The 15504-nt window shown below is 39.1% G+C and overlaps 1 protein-coding gene across 9 annotated transcripts in view; it reads left to right on the top strand.

Annotated features, from left to right (window-relative positions):
• The window catches only part of Klhl5 (kelch like family member 5), a 200906-nt gene that overhangs the window by 114809 nt on the left and 70593 nt on the right, over window positions 1-15504 (top strand). For 7 of the 9 annotated variants that reach the window (XR_012435829.1, XM_074042438.1, XM_074042439.1 and 4 more), the window contains 3 exons: window positions 9550-9641; window positions 10333-10398; window positions 12193-12318. Coding sequence is in view for 8 of the 9 variants with exons in the window: in XM_074042438.1 (XP_073898539.1) it covers window positions 9550-9641; window positions 10333-10398; window positions 12193-12318 (284 nt within the window). In the remaining variant the exon portion in view is untranslated. Of the gene's footprint in view, window positions 1-6184; window positions 6305-9549; window positions 9642-10332; window positions 10399-12192; window positions 12319-15504 lie in introns of those variants that run through there. The other 2 variants (XM_074042443.1, XM_020166635.2) reach the window with 2 other exon arrangements.

Raw genomic sequence — 15504 nt, 5'->3', positions numbered from 1 at the left:
CTCTATAAAATTCTCATTGAGTACCTGTAGTATATCTTCTTTTAAATTATTCTTGTGGGCTTCATTGGGTTCTTTGGCATAGTTTATCTTCATTTTGTTGGAGTCTGGATCTGAGTATCTGTTTTCTTCATTTCCCTCTGGTTCCTGTACTAATTTTTTGCTGTGGGGAAACTGGTTTCCCTGTTTTTTCTGTCTTCCCGTCATTGCCCTTGGTGTTGTTATTGTCCCTGTACTGTGTGCAGTTAAGTATTTTCTAGCTTGTAATATTAACAATGGTAATATTTAGAATGGAAGGGTGAGCGGAGATGGAAAGCAAAGAAGTTAAAAGAAAAGGGAAAAACAAATAAACAAGTAGAAAAAAACAAAACAAAGAAATAAACAAAAAAGTTTCAAAGATATAAACAGGGAGAGATAGTGTACTAATCAACCATAAGCTGAACAGGCATTAGAAAGACAAAGAGAGGATTGAAAATAAAAAAATAAGATAAAATAAAATAAAAATAAAAAATAAATAAAGGAAAAAAAAATCTCCAAGTTCAAATTCAATAAACTTTCAGTCTTAATAATTTTGGTGTTGGTCCCTCAGCCTCCAATCCTGGAGATGGTGCCTCAGAAGTAGTTCTGTGGTTGTCTCATCAAAGGGGAAAAAGACTGGAAAAACCAAAATAAAGCAAAACCACACAAAACAAAAAAACCCACAAAGTGTCCCAAGTACAAATGCAATACAGTTTCATTAAGTTTTTCAGCATTCAGTTCGGTTGTTGTCTCATCAAAGGTAGGGAGAGAGAAAAAAAAGAGCCTGGAGATAGTTCTGAGAATCGTATCTGCAGCTGTGGCTCACCTGCCTGCTGCTGTCAGCCTGCTGTTGCTGGAGGCGTTATTTATGCAGATCTCTGGGGTGAGCTTAACACTCACCTGGCCCCACAGGCTTTGTTTACTCAGAGTTCTACTGTGAGCGAGCTGCTGCTACAAGTTTTCCCCTTTCCAAGTACACTGGGGGAGGTGACACTGCACCCGCTTTCTCTGGCCTGCGTGTTTATTTACAGCTCACATGGGATGTGGGGCTTCCCCCCTCTCCTGTGGAGTTTTCCTCCCACTGCCACTTTTACAAGCTTTCCAGCTTCTGGTTGCTGGGCGTGTGCTGCCATTCCTGCCTTTTCTGGCCCGGCTTGTTTATTTACAGTTCTGTAAGGCATTCCCCTCCCCCCCTTTGGCACTCAAGGTGCCCCACCCTCTTTGCTATGTGTCTTTTTTGTTATTGCTTATTATTCAGTTTCTTTTTTTTTTCTCTGGGTGGGAGTCAGTCTGTCCAGGGGGTTATGCTGATTTGGTCCAGGGTTGTCTGTGGGAGTACCGCGGTACCGCTTAGCTCACCTTGTGGTCTGTGTCTTCCCAAGCCGTCTGGGCACTGGCAAGGCTGGGTCTTTAATGTATCATTGTTATTTGTAAGTAACAAGTCAGGAACTATATCTACCACACTATCACCCCTTGAGCCCAGGACTGTGGTTCTGTAAAAGACTACTATGAAATTTAATCAGTATATTTTTGCATGTAAAAACCCACATTTGCCAATCAGATTTTAGAAAATTCTCTCTCTCTTACTGACCATGATTCTGGGTTTTATGAAGTATCTGCCAGTTTTTTACAACTTACATGAGACATAATTTGCAAACCACAAAAGTCACCATTTTGAAGTGTACAATTCAGTGGAACTTAGTTTAGTATTCACAGAATTGTACAGCCATCACCACTGTGTAATTTTAGAAAATTTTCATCACTGCCCCAAATTAAAATGCCTATACACCACTATTTTTCCCTGTCTCTACAGAGTTGTCTACTTAGGATATATAGTATATATGGAATCTTATAGCACATGCCTCTTGTGGCTGGCTTCTTTCACTTAGCATGTTTTCAAGGTTAAGCTCTGCTGATGAATAAGCTTCATTGCACCCACATACAGTATTTTATTTATCATTCATCAGTTGATGCACATTTGTCCTTCCACTTTGGGGTTTTTATGAATAATGGTACATAAGTTTATATTGGGAAATGTGTGTTTCAGTGGTTGAGCACTTGCCTAGCATTTGTGAAGACCTGGGTTCAATCATCAGTACTGCAAAAAAAAAATTTTTTTTTAATTCTTTTCCTTCTTTTGGCAATATAGGAGATTGAACTCAGGGCCTTGTTCTAGCCTAGGCAAGTGCTCTACCACCTAAGCCAAGCCCCAGTCCTTTTTATTTTAGTTTTTCAGATAGGGACTTGCATTTTTGCCCTGGCCCACCTCAGACCATCATCCTCCTACCTCCACCTCCCTGAAGAGTAGCTGGTATTACAACTGTAATGCCCGGCTGACAAAATTATTTCTAATGGAAATGTGTTTTCATTTTTCTGAAGTAGATACTTCAAAGTGGAATTACTAAGTCAAATGGTAATTCTAACTTTAACTTTTTGAGAAACTGCCAAATTGTTTTTCAAAATGGCCTAATACCATTTTAAATTTCTACCAGCTATATATGAAGGTTCCAATATACAATATCTCAACATTATTACCAACATTGGTTATCTTGTTTTTTTTTTATTTTAACCACCCCAAGGGGAGTGATATCTCATTGCATTTTTTACTTGCATTTCCTTAATGATTAATGATGTTGAGTAATTTTCAATGAGCATATTAGCTTCTCATATATTCACATGAATATATTTGTTCTTTGTCCATATTTAATGGTTTGTCTTTTTATTAAAGAGTTGTATGATTTTTTGCATATTTTGGATATAGGTCTCTTGTCAGGCAATTTGTACTTATTCTCTCTCTGTCTACAAATTATTTTTCACTTTCATCATGGTGTACTTTGAAGCACAAAAGTTTTAAAATTTGATGAAGTCCAGTTTGTACATCTTTTATATTTGTTATTTGGGCTTTGGTGTCACATCCAGGAAACCATTGTCTGAAGCAGAAGTCAGGAATTCATTTGCATTCTTCTGAGAATTTTATAGTTTTTGCTCTTACACTTGGAACTTTCAGCAATATGAGTTTATTTTTGTTATGCTTTGTGAAGTAGGACTCCCAGGTCATTTTTTTGCAAAGATATGTCTCAATGCTATTACGTGAAAAGACAATTCTTTCATCCATTGAGTTGTCTTGACAATGTCTGAAAATCAACTGTCCACAGATGTCAATTTCTGGACTCTCAACTTTATTCCATTGGTCTATATATCTATCTTTATGCCAGTACCACATTGTTTTACTTACTGAAGTAGTTATCCAACTTTGGTTTTTTTCAAGATTTTTTTTGGATACTTTGGTCCTTTGAAATTCCATCTTGAAATCAGGTACTGTTAAGTCTTCAAACTTTGTTCTTCCCCTCTAATATTAAGGTGGCTAGTCTGAGACGTTTGACTCTCTCTATAAACTTCAGAATCAAGTTGTTCACAAAATAACTTGCTTGGTTATGAGTTCATTGAATCTCCAGATCACATTAGGAAAAACTGACATATAAAATTATGCTGTATCTTCCTCTCCATGAACGTGGACTGTCTCCCCAGTTAGTCTCTGATATCTTTCATCAGAGTTTTGTAGTTTTCTTCATATAGATCTTGTACACAGTTTGTTAGATTTATACCTATATGTTTCATTTTGAGGGTGTTTATATGGTGTTCTTAATTTCAAACTCAATTTTTTCATCACTGATATGTAGGAAAGTGAGCTGTGTACATTAGCATTGTATCTTGAAATTTTGCCATATAACTTACTGGTTTCAGGTGGGGTTTTTTTGCCCTTTCAGATTTTCTACATACACAATCATGTCATCTGCAAACAAAGACAGTCCTTCTTTTCCCTTTATTCCCAGTCAGTACCCTATCTTTCTTTTCCCATCGTATTCCACCAGCTAGAATTCCCAGTAGGGTGTTGAAAGGGAGTGGCAAGACGAGTGATCTTTGCCTTGCTCCTTAGTAGGAAAACTCCAAGTTTCTCACCATTGATGTCAGCTACAGAAAAGTTTGTAGAAACTCTTTATCAAGTTGGGAATTCCCCTTTATTACTAGTTTGTTGAAAATTTTAATTATGAGTGGATGTTAGACTTTGTCAAATACCTTTTTTTTTGTATCTGTTGATGTGATCATGTGATTTTTCTTCTTTAGGGTGTTGGTATGGATTATATCAATTATTTTTCAAATATGAAATCAGCCTTGCATACCTAGGAAAAGTTCCATTTGGTCATGGTGTATAATTCTTTTTATACTTTATTGGATTCTATTTGCTAACATTTTGTCGATTTTGCATTTATATTTGTGAGAAATATTGCTCTGCAGTTTTCTTGTAATGTCTTTGGGTTTGGTGTTAGTGTGATGCTGGCCTCATATAGTGAGTTTGGAAGTATTCCTTCAGTTTCTATTTTCTCGAAGAGACTATTGAAAATTGGTAACATTTCTTCCTTAAATATTTGGTAGAATTCATCAGTGAACCCATCAGGGCCTGATACTTTCTCTTTGGAGTATTATTAGTCATTGATTCAATTCCTTTAGCATAGAAATTCAGATAATAGATATTCAAATTGTTGATAGTGCTAACTTGTGTCTTCTCTCTTTCTTAGTCCTGGCTAGAGGCTTATCAATTTTGCTGATCCTTTCAAAAGACCAGCTCTCAGTCTTATTGATTTTTTCCTATTGATTTCTTACTTTCAATTTAATTGATTTCTTTTTTAAAAATTCATTTATTCACACGTGCATACATTGTTTGGGTCATTTCTCCCTCGTGCCCCCCGCCCCCACCCTAAAGTGTAGCCCAGGCTGGGCTAGAACTCATGATCCTCCTGCCTCATCCTCTTCGCCTCGTTGATTACCAGAGTGCACCACTACCACCAGCAATTGAGTTCTAATTGTAATTTTTATTTTCTTTATTGTTGTTCTTGGTGGGGGTACATTGTGGCATTTACAAAACTTCTTACAATATATCAATATATCATACTTGAGTTTACCTCCTCCACCATTCTCCTTCACCCCCCCATGTAATTTTTATGTTTTTGTTTTTTTCTGCTTCCTTTGGATTTGCTTTTATTTTTTATTTTCCTAAAGTAGAAGTTTAGATTATCAATTTTAGATCTTTCTTCTTTTCTAAAATATACATTCAATGCTATAAAATTTCCTCTATTCCTTTCACTGAATCCCATAAAATTTGATAAGTTGTATTTTTTTAATTAGGTTTTTAAATTTCTCTTGTGATTTCTTTGACCCATGTGTTTTTTTAGAAGTGTGTTGTTTAGTCTCCAAGTATTTTGGGGTTCTCCAGCTACCTTTCTATCATTGACTTCTTTTCACATGGCCTTAGATCAGGAATTAACCCAACAGAAAACCCCAGTGCAAAAAGTAGCACCCTACTCTCTTTTTTGATAATGTGGGAGTTTGAACTCAGGGTCTTGTACTTTCTAGGCCCTACCACTTGAGCGACACTGCCAATCCTAAGCATCCTACCTTAAAATCCATAGTCATCATTAATTAATTAATTTTTCCTAAATTCCTACCTGATATTGGAAAGAAAAACCGAAATGTTGGATTGTGTCAACATTTTCCAAACACTCAGGCAAAGGATGCACTTTCACGCTGTAAACATCAAAGCCTAACTACTACAACAGGGTTTAATACCTGGGGAAAGGCTGCCAGGCTCAAATTCTAAAAGGGAGATCATTTTTTTCCTTTCCCCTTAGTTAGCTGGCCAAATTAGGTGAAATTGTAAATTCCAACTACTTTCAAAGAAAATACCTTGTACACCTCCTCCCGTCTAGGCCAGAAAACTGCAAGAACAAAAAAGACAGATGACATAGGGGATCTTTACGTGAACAGACCAGGATTATTTGGCCCACGAGCCAATTCCCGCCTCCTTTTAGCCAACGCTCTGCGCCTGCTTCTTCCTCTAATTTCTCAGCGCCCCCCTCTGGCTACCATTGCCTTGCAAGAGTCAAAATTGACTCAGGCGCCTTTCCGGGTTCATAGAGCACGCCTTCCTGAGACAAGTCTCATCCAATCAGAGCTCAGGCAGGAAGTTGAGACCCTGCCAGACCTCACGACTTCCAACTTCCCGAGTTTTAGCTCCGCCTCCATCATGTGATTACGCCTTCACTCCCACGTTGACCTGTGGTGGTCTAGCGAAGCCCCGCCCCTCGAAGTCCCGCCCTTAGCCTGGCGCTCGCTGATTGGTCGCAGTTCGCACGGTCTCCTGGGTGACAGGAACGCGGTAGCTTTCTTGGAGGAGACGGGGTGCGCCTGCGCACTTACTAGATCGCGGGGCTGCAGGACCCTTGAGATGAAGGTAAACAATTTATATAAATCTCGGTGGGGGAAGGCTGAGAGACCCTTCTCTCATTCCGCTGAGCGTCCCTTTGAAGAGAGACTTTGTGTCCCCTTCCTTCCTCTGGAGTGCGTGGAGAGTAGGGGAGACAGTGAAGTGTCCAGGGAGTGGGAGGATGGGAGCGAGACTGAAGGAACCAGAGGAAAGAAAAGAAAGCAGCAGAGGGAAAGGCGCAGGGGGAAGCCTCTGGTTTCTGGGGCCGCGAACCCCTTAAGCGCTGCGGGAGGAGGGAACCCCTCCACGGCCGGAAACGGGCAGACTGGATCCGAAGGCACCGAACTTCACGGCTGAAAGAACGGGTCTCTGGGAAGGTGACTCGATCTGGTGCCTCATTGCTTGTGGCTAACCCCCTAGCTAGCCCCGCAACTGCCCTGCGCCCTAGAAGGAATGAAAAGAATAATCTGGAATTGCATTGCCTGTGTTGGGCCCGATGTACAGATTCCCTGGCAGCGACAGCACATTATTCATGCGCATCAGCCTTTGCACGCAGGTCTTCCAAGCTGTCTTGCCCTGAATCCCGCTCCCTGGCCACTAGCCACAGCTGCTTCGATTCTCAGCAAAGACATGGAAAGCTCAATTTTAAGATTATTTTGGTGTTGGAATTGGAATTGACAGGCCGGTAATCATCACTCACTTGTGAAGTTTTCCAAGTGAGAAAATCTTATTCTCCATTTACAGTTGAGCATTCTGTGCTTGAGACAGTGTCAGCAACTTGCTTTAAGCCCTATAGGTAATAAGCGAGCAGAAAAACTTAAATCTTGCTTTTTCTGGTTGCCCAGCTAGTTCTTTTTCCTCTGCATTGTACCTATAGAGCTGCAAGGGAGAAAAATAATATGTAAAGTCACAACCATAGCCAGGTCTGTCATACAGGTAACAAAACTCAAGTTTAAAGACTGCGCTTGCCTGAAGGGCTTCCAGGACAATGTAGTCACAAATTGCAAGAGTCAAGATGCTCTTAAATACTCTTCTCGTGAATGTCTCCTTACGCTATAAATTTGAATGCCCTTGTGATTATAGCACATGTCTGGTTTCAGTCAAGATTCTAGTGCACTTTAATAGAGGTGGATTTCGTCGTTAGCATATGAAATGCTCATTGGCTGGTGCTTAATTTTGAACATTGGAAGAATTTTGTGTTGCTGCTCAGGCTGAAGTCTCCTGTAATAGTATCTAAACTTAATATGCTTGGATGTGAGCAGTCTTGTTTAATCTATAATATTAAAATCTTATTTTTTCCCTCAAGTTCATGTTCTTAGATGTTCTTGATTCTTGCTGTATTATGTATGCCAATGTAATTTCAAGTTTTTAATACCCACATTAAAAACTGTTAAACAGATGAAAACACTTTTGGGGACATGGTACTTAGGTTTGAACTCAGGGCCTCACACTAGCTAGGCAAGACTTGTACCACTTGAAATCTAACCCCCCCCCCTCCAGCTTTGCCTCCCCCCTTTCATTATTTTTCAGATTGGGTCTTGTGTTTTTGCCCAGGACCCAGACTGTAATCCTGCCTACAGTCTCCTGGGTATCTGGGATTACAGAACTCTACCAGCACGTCCATCTTATTGATTGAGATGGCATTTTACTAACTTCTTGCCAACAGTGGCCTCAAGCCAAAGTGCTCTCACTCTCTGCTGCCTTCTGAGTAGTTCAGATTACAGGCAGAAGCCATCATGCCTGGCCAAAATTAACTTTAATAATATATTTTGTCTTACCCAGTGCCTGCAAATTGTTATTTCAACATGTAATCAATATAAAAATTATTAATGACATAATTTTCATTCCTTTTTATGGTCTTTGAAATCTGATGTGCATGCTATATTTACAGCACATCTAAATTTGAATTGCCTATACTTCAGGTCCTCAAAAGCTACATTTGATTTGTGGCTTCTAGATTGTATAAATGTAAAGATTCCCACTGGATATATCATTGCTCTAATACCCAAGCCAAATACTTAATGATGAAATAAATATAACTAGTGGGGCAAAGGAAGAAGGTAATTTTCAAAGAAAGTATAGCAATATGTCTATCTTAAAATCACTTAGGATTTTATTTTATTTTATTTTATTATTCATGCGTGCATACAAGGCTTGGGTCATTTCTCCCCCCTGCCCCCACCCCCTCCCTTACCACCCCCTCAATACCCAGCAGAAACTATTTTGCCCTTATCTCTAATTTTGTTGAAGAGAGAGTATAAGCAATAATAGGAAGGAACAAGGGTTTTTGCTGGTTGAGATAAGGATAGCTATACAGGGAGTTGACTCACATTAATTTCCTGTGCATGTGTGTTACCTTCTAGGTTAATTCTTTTTGATCTAACCTTTTCTCTAGTTCCTGGTCCCCTTCTCCTATTGGCCTCAGTTGCTTTTAAGGTATCTGCTTTAGTTTCTCTGCGTTAAGGGCAACAAATGCTAGCTAATTTTTTAGGTGTCTTACCTATCCTCACCCCTCCCTTGTGTGTTCTCGCTTTTATCATGTGCTCAAAGTCCAATCCCCTTGTTGTGTTTGCCCTTGATCTAATGTCCGCATATGAGGGAGAACATACGATTTTTGGTCTTTTGGGCCAGGCTAACCTCACTCAGAATGATGTTCTCCAATTCCATCCATTTACCAGCGAATGATAACATTTCGTTCTTCTTCATGGCTGCATAAAATTCCGTTGTGTATAGATACCACATTTTCTTAATCCATTCGTCAGTGGTGGGGCATCTTGGCTGTTTCCATAACTTGGCTATTGTGAATAGTGCCGCAGTAAACATGGGTGTGCAGGTGCCTCTGGAGTAACCTGTGTCACAGTCTTTTGGTTATATCCCCAAGAATCACTTAGGATTTTAAAAAATACCAATTTTTTAACATTTAATCCACCAAAATCCATGCCATAAGTAACTAACTTCAGTTTTAAATTATTTTCATCTTTAACATGAATAAAACACTACATTACACATTTTTATAAAGTTAACATTCAAAGGCAAAAAAGGTTTTGTAATAAATGCCTTCTATATTTGACAGTCCATCCTGCATTAAAACATTTGTGATTTAGTTGGTCAGTTTTGTTTTGTTTTATTGTTAATTCTTTGAATAAGCACTATGTAAAATCAGCCTTCTCCATTCTGAGTTCTACCTGTTTTCATGATTGTGTTTTGACATATTTTCTGACCAACCCTTGATTGTATGTTTTTAAAATAAAAGGATTGTGTTTGTTTTTTAGCGTGTTTTCTCACTGTTAGAAAAGTCTTGGCTTGGTGCACCAATACAGTTTACGTGGCAAAAAACATCAGGAAACTACCTTGCAGTTACAGGGTAAGAAACTGGTATATATATAATAAGTAATCGTTGTATGCTCATGTAACCATACCATCTGTAAGCATAGCATCTATTCAGTGGAGATTCTTGTGTGATATTTCTATGGTGGGAAAAGAAATGTGTTCATCTCCGTTGACATCTCAGCTCATGGAATCCTTCCTCTCTCTCCCCTCTTCTCTCTCTCTCTCTCTCTCTCTCTTTCTCTCTCTCTCTCTCTCTTCCTATCATTCTGTCATTTTTGGTGGTACTAGGGATTAAACTCAGGATCTTGTACTTGCTAGGCTAGTACTGTACCACTTGAGCCATGACCCCAGCCCTTTTTGCTTTAGTTATTTTTCAGAGAAGGTCTCCCACTTTTGCCAGCCTAGATTGGGATTTTCCTATTTATGCTTCCCTCGTAGCTGGAAGGACAGGCACATGCCACCATATCCACCTATATTGGTTGAGAGGGGGTCTTGCTAACATTTTCTGTGGGCTGACCTCAAACTTCAGTCCTCCCTGTCTCCACATCCTGAGTAGCTGGGATTATAGGTGAGAGCCACTGAGCCCAGCCTCATAAGGCTTTTTCCCTGGTGATCACTTTTTAAATACAAATTATGAAACTACCATGAGAAAGCACTGAAATCACTTGGATGGCAGCTTTAAACGAAACATTTAAATCATGTCTTTATATTCTAATTGCTTTCAGAGCTGATCATACTGTGAAAATCTTTGATCGCCATGGTCAAAAAAGAAGTGAAATTAACTTACCTGGGTAAGTACATACAGAAGTAACAAAAACTTTTCAAGCTTTGTTGCCTAAAGGATTTTTTTTTAAGTAGTCTTAAAATAAAATAAAATTTTATAACCCCATCTTCTCTTTTGTTTTCTCCATTTACAAAAGCATTTAGTTTCTTTATGCCATAAGTAGTTGGTGAAGTATGTATATATATATATATATATATATATATATATATATATAGCATATGAGTATGAAGTATGTATATATATATATATATATATATAGCATATGAGTTAGAGTTTATATCTATAAACACAGGGAAACTTTATGGCAGGATTATAAATGAGTCTAAAATAAGGATTTTTGGAGTAGGGATACAACCTGTATCTACTTTAGTATTTCTTCTTTAATAAACTGATGCAGAATAGTTACTTTATGCATACTTCTTTTTAAAATGTTTTATTAACATATATTAGTTGTACAGGGGGGTTTCATTATATTGCAATATGTCCTTACAATATAGCTTCATTAGATTCACCCCTTTTTAATTCTCCCTCTTCTCCCTTATTTCCTCTCCCCTTCTTAGAGCAATTTCAACAGTTTTTTTGTTTTTTCAGTATTGGGTTTGAATCCAGAGCCTTCTGCTTGCTAGGCAGGCACTCTACCACTTGAGACCCATCCACCAGCCCTTTCTTGTGTTGAGTATTTTCGAGATAGGGTCTCCGGAACTATTTGCCCAGGCTGGCTTCGAACCTCCATCCTCCTGATCTCTGCCTCCTGAATAGCTAGGATTATAGGCGTGAGCCATTGGTACCTGGCCAAATTTACTGAGGGGTTTTGTTTGTTTGTTTGTTTGTTTGTTTTATAGTGCTGGGGTTTGAACTGTGGCCTTGTGCTTACTAGGCAGGTGCTCTACCGCTCAAGCCTTGTCTCCAGCCCTTCAACAAGTTTCTTGTTCAGTTTTCGTACGTGTGTACAAAGTATATCAACCGTTTTATCCATTTTCAGGAAATCATTCTGAATTACAAGAAGTATAATTGAGGCATTTTCAATGATTGAATGTAATTATTACCTGAATTCTTCTGCTGAATAGTAGCATAGTAATAGTCTCAGTAGTTATGAAGGTGTGTAGACTCCCTTATCACCTAAATGGCCTTATGGTACTGTGCGTTTAAAATTCCCATCTGCAGCTGGGTCCCATCTGCAGCTAGGACTCATGCTTATAGTCCTAGCTACTTGGGAGGCTGAGATTGGGAGGATGGAGATTCAAGGCCAGCCCTGGCAAATAGTTCTTCATCTCAACCAATGGCTGGTTGTGGTGGTGTGCGCCTGTCATTCCAGCTACATGGGAAGCACAAATAGGAGGATGGTGGTCCAAGCCAGTCTGGGCATATAAGTGAGATGGGCAGAGTGGCTCAAGTGGTAGACCGCTTGCCTAGCAAGGCCCTGAGTTCAACTCCTGGTACCTTTCCTCCTCCTAAAAAAATTACCTGTTGACTAGGTGTGATTCATTTGTGGAGATGCTTGATGAGTTTGTCTTCCAGAAAGCCAGATTCTTTATAGGATTCAAGAAAACTTGCTAATTTATTAGGTATAACTGTTTAAGGTAGTATATGAAAATTTTAAATTTTTAAAAATTTTCCATCCCCTCAAAAAAACAAAAAAATTAAAGTTAGAATTATATGAGTAGGTGGGTTTCTCATTTAAAGTGTCCAAATGGGTTGAATGGTCTTCTTATGAATAAAAGTCATAAATAGGTAAATATTTAAGTTTCTATTCCCTTCCTTTAAAATATGCGTAGTAATGTTTTGCTGTCTTTTTCAAAAGCAACTGTGTTGCCATGGACTGGGATAAAGATGGAGATATCCTAGCAGTGATTGCTGAGAAGTCCAGTTGTATTTATCTCTGGGATGCCAACACAAATAAAACCAGCCAGCTTGACAGCGGCATGCGGTAAGGTTTCTCTTGCTGCCCGAGCTGGGGCTCAGCACTTTATTCTTTATGTATTCTGTATTATTTTTTACCAACGTCACTAACTCTACATATTAGTGGATCAAAATATGACACTTTCACATGTGCGTACAATGAGTACTAATCAAATCAGGGTCATTAGCCTTTCCTATAATCCTTCTACTCTCACCCAATTAATTAGAATAAAGTTGTTAAAACTATGAAATGGAAGTAGCTTCTAAAAACCTTGTGTTCAGCGGAACACACTAGAAAATGACAAAGAGGGAACAAAATTTATATGGGAAACTCTGGAGATGGGATGGATGCAGAGATGGGTGGATCTAGGAGTTGTACTGATACAGTGGAGACTGCTCTTCCCTTCTCTGCATTAACTTCATTCTAAGAGTCTCAGCAGTGCCCCCTCAGCTCCTCAGAGGTCTCAGAATAAAGTAGCCAGGGCCATGGGATGATGGACAGTCCCAAAGGTGACAGTGAAGGGTGGGGTAAAAGGCGGGACAGTTCCCAGTGGAAAGAGTCCTAGGTAGATAGAATAAATTACAGATCTTTGCTAAAATAAAAATAGTTTTTAGCATATGGAGAAGAAACTTACTAGTATTTACGCACTGAAACTTAGCCGTTTTCGCCTTGATCACATTGCTTAATTTCTCTTTAAGCCTCAATTTCTTCAGGTATTTGAAATGAGTCTAGCAGTAATGTCTGCTTCATGGCAGGAAGAGATGCACACATATGAATATTCTTTTTATTTTTTTGTGGGACTGGGATTTGAACTCAGGGCTTTGCACTTGCAAAGCAAGCATTCACGAATCAGGCGCTCTACCACTTGAGCCACACCTCCAGTCCATTTTGCTCTTTATTTTGGAGATGGGAGTCTCATGAACTATTTTCCTGGGCTAGCCTCAAACTGAGCCTCCTGCTCTCAGCTGCACAAGTAGCTAGGATTATAGGTGTAAGCCACCAGCACCCAGGAACATACTCTTAAGTTCAGACTATAAATATCTAGTTTACAAAGAAATAACAGAACACAGAGGAAGCAATGTGGCCATAAAGACATCTAAAGACCACACATGACCTTTGTACAGAGTCCTTGACCCTCCAAGGTGGCTCTGGAGCTATGGAGTTGCATACGATGCTTTCTGCTCAGTGTACAGTCTCACTAGGTCTCAGGACCTTCATTTCTTCCTCTGTCCTTTCCTCTTTGGATTTGCATAAACACTTTTCAGAAAGATTTTACACAGTGTATTTCCACTCCACGAATATTTATTAACATCAAATACTGGTTCTTAAACCAAATTCAACATCAATGAAGTCCCACCCTTACCTAGAAAAAAAATGCATAGTTAATCCCCATTTCCCAGCTGTCATCCTCTCACAGAGACCATTTCCCCACACCAATCTCAGGGTTGTTGTGATGTTTAAACATATGTCACAAAACATATTCAAGTATAATTATTATAAAACCTGTGATATTGCTTAACTAAAAATACTGTATTAACACAATGGGTTGAGTTCATTTCTTCATTTTTACCATATGTGTTTTTATACATTCTTATTTACTCTGATCCTGGCTGGACTTACGGCAGTAGTTTAGTTAGGTAACTGGGATGCAGCAGTCTTTCCAGAGAAAGCCTTATATATAACATCTGGCTTATCACCCTGTTCAGTTTTGGTTGGGTCACTGGTCAGGCCGCCTGTTCAAAGGCAGTGCAGACCTGGGTACCAGTCATCCTACCCAGTCTTTTTTCAGTTGACCTTCTGTTCTCATATGAGCAAGACTCTCCCAAGCCTGTGCTTTTCACATAGATTACAATTTTTTGTACCCTGTGTATCTCCCTAGAATGATGTGTTCTTTTAAGTTGGCTTGACCGTAGATACATGTGATTATCATACATTGGCATGATCTATAAATGTTGGAGCCTTCTTTATGCCTCAGTATCTCATAACCTGTAGGGCCTTCCAGAGGCCTTATCTCCTAAGAGCTCTTCTTTGAGGATATTTGGTTCCTTGATCTTCTTGGAACTCTCTGTTTAACCCTTTCTAGTTGGTAGTCACGTGACTGTTCCTGCTTAGAGGTTACTGAATATACTGCTCTTACTGTACGTGACCTCTGATACCGATCAGACCTTATGCCTATTTATTGTGATATATTAATTGTACAGAATAACAGGTCCACTGTGATATTTTATGCATGCATATAACATACTTTGATCATAGTCATTCCTCTCTACCACCTTTTCTTCCCTTCCCCACCCCTCCTGATCCCTTCCTTTTCCCAAATACTCCCCTTCCTTTTATCAGACCTTGTTCTTATTATACACATCTTCTTTCTTCTGGTACTGTTTAGCTCGCCAACAGTTCTTTCTATTCATGTGTTTAGAGAAGCAGACTCCAGGACAGAATGATTATGTGAGAGATTTGTTATAGGAAATGTCCGTAAGGGAACAACACAGAGGGGGAAGGAGAAGAGCTCGGGAGAGCTGTCACCTCCCAGTGCATGTCTGATGCTTGTGGAAGAAAGGCAGAAGGAAGAAAAATCTTAGACTATTATAGCATGATTCTAAAAGTTCAGCTGGAGGCCAGGCATGGTGGCTCATACCAGTAGTCCCAGCTACTCGGGAGGCAGAGATGGGGAGGATAGTGTTTCAAGGTTAATCCAGGGAAAAATTAGCGAGACCCGAATCTCAACCAATAAGCCAGATGTGGATGCATAGGTAGGAGGCCTAGTGGTTCAGGCCAGCCCAGGCAATAACATGAAACTCTACCCAAAAAATAACTAAAGCAAAAAGGCCTGGAGGTATGGCTGAAGTGGTAGAGCAATTGTCAAGCAAGCATGAGGCCTTGACTTTAGCCCCCAGTACTGCCAAAAAAAAAATTACCACAATTGAAGTTAAAAAATTAATAGTAGAAAACTTAATATCATGAGTCATCCCATGAAATTTGAGGTTCTGTCATTATTGAGTTGAAGTCTGCATTCATTGTATATTTGTATTTTGACTCTAAATGATGATAAGATCATGTTACAACATCTCCAGAACTTCTTTGTCCTAAGACTGAAGTTGTATTTTTTTACTTCTGCTTCTAAGTAGAGGTTAAAATTATTTATGAAGCACTTTTTTAAACAATTGTGTAGAGGTCATGATTGTGAATTGTGCAGTAATTTATATATTACTA

Source organism: Castor canadensis, chromosome 9 (genome assembly GCF_047511655.1).
Source record: "Castor canadensis chromosome 9, mCasCan1.hap1v2, whole genome shotgun sequence".
Taxonomy (NCBI): Eukaryota; Metazoa; Chordata; class Mammalia; order Rodentia; family Castoridae; genus Castor; species Castor canadensis.
The sequence above is the reverse complement of the archived record's forward strand: the minus strand, read 5'-3'. Positions and strand labels throughout refer to the sequence as shown.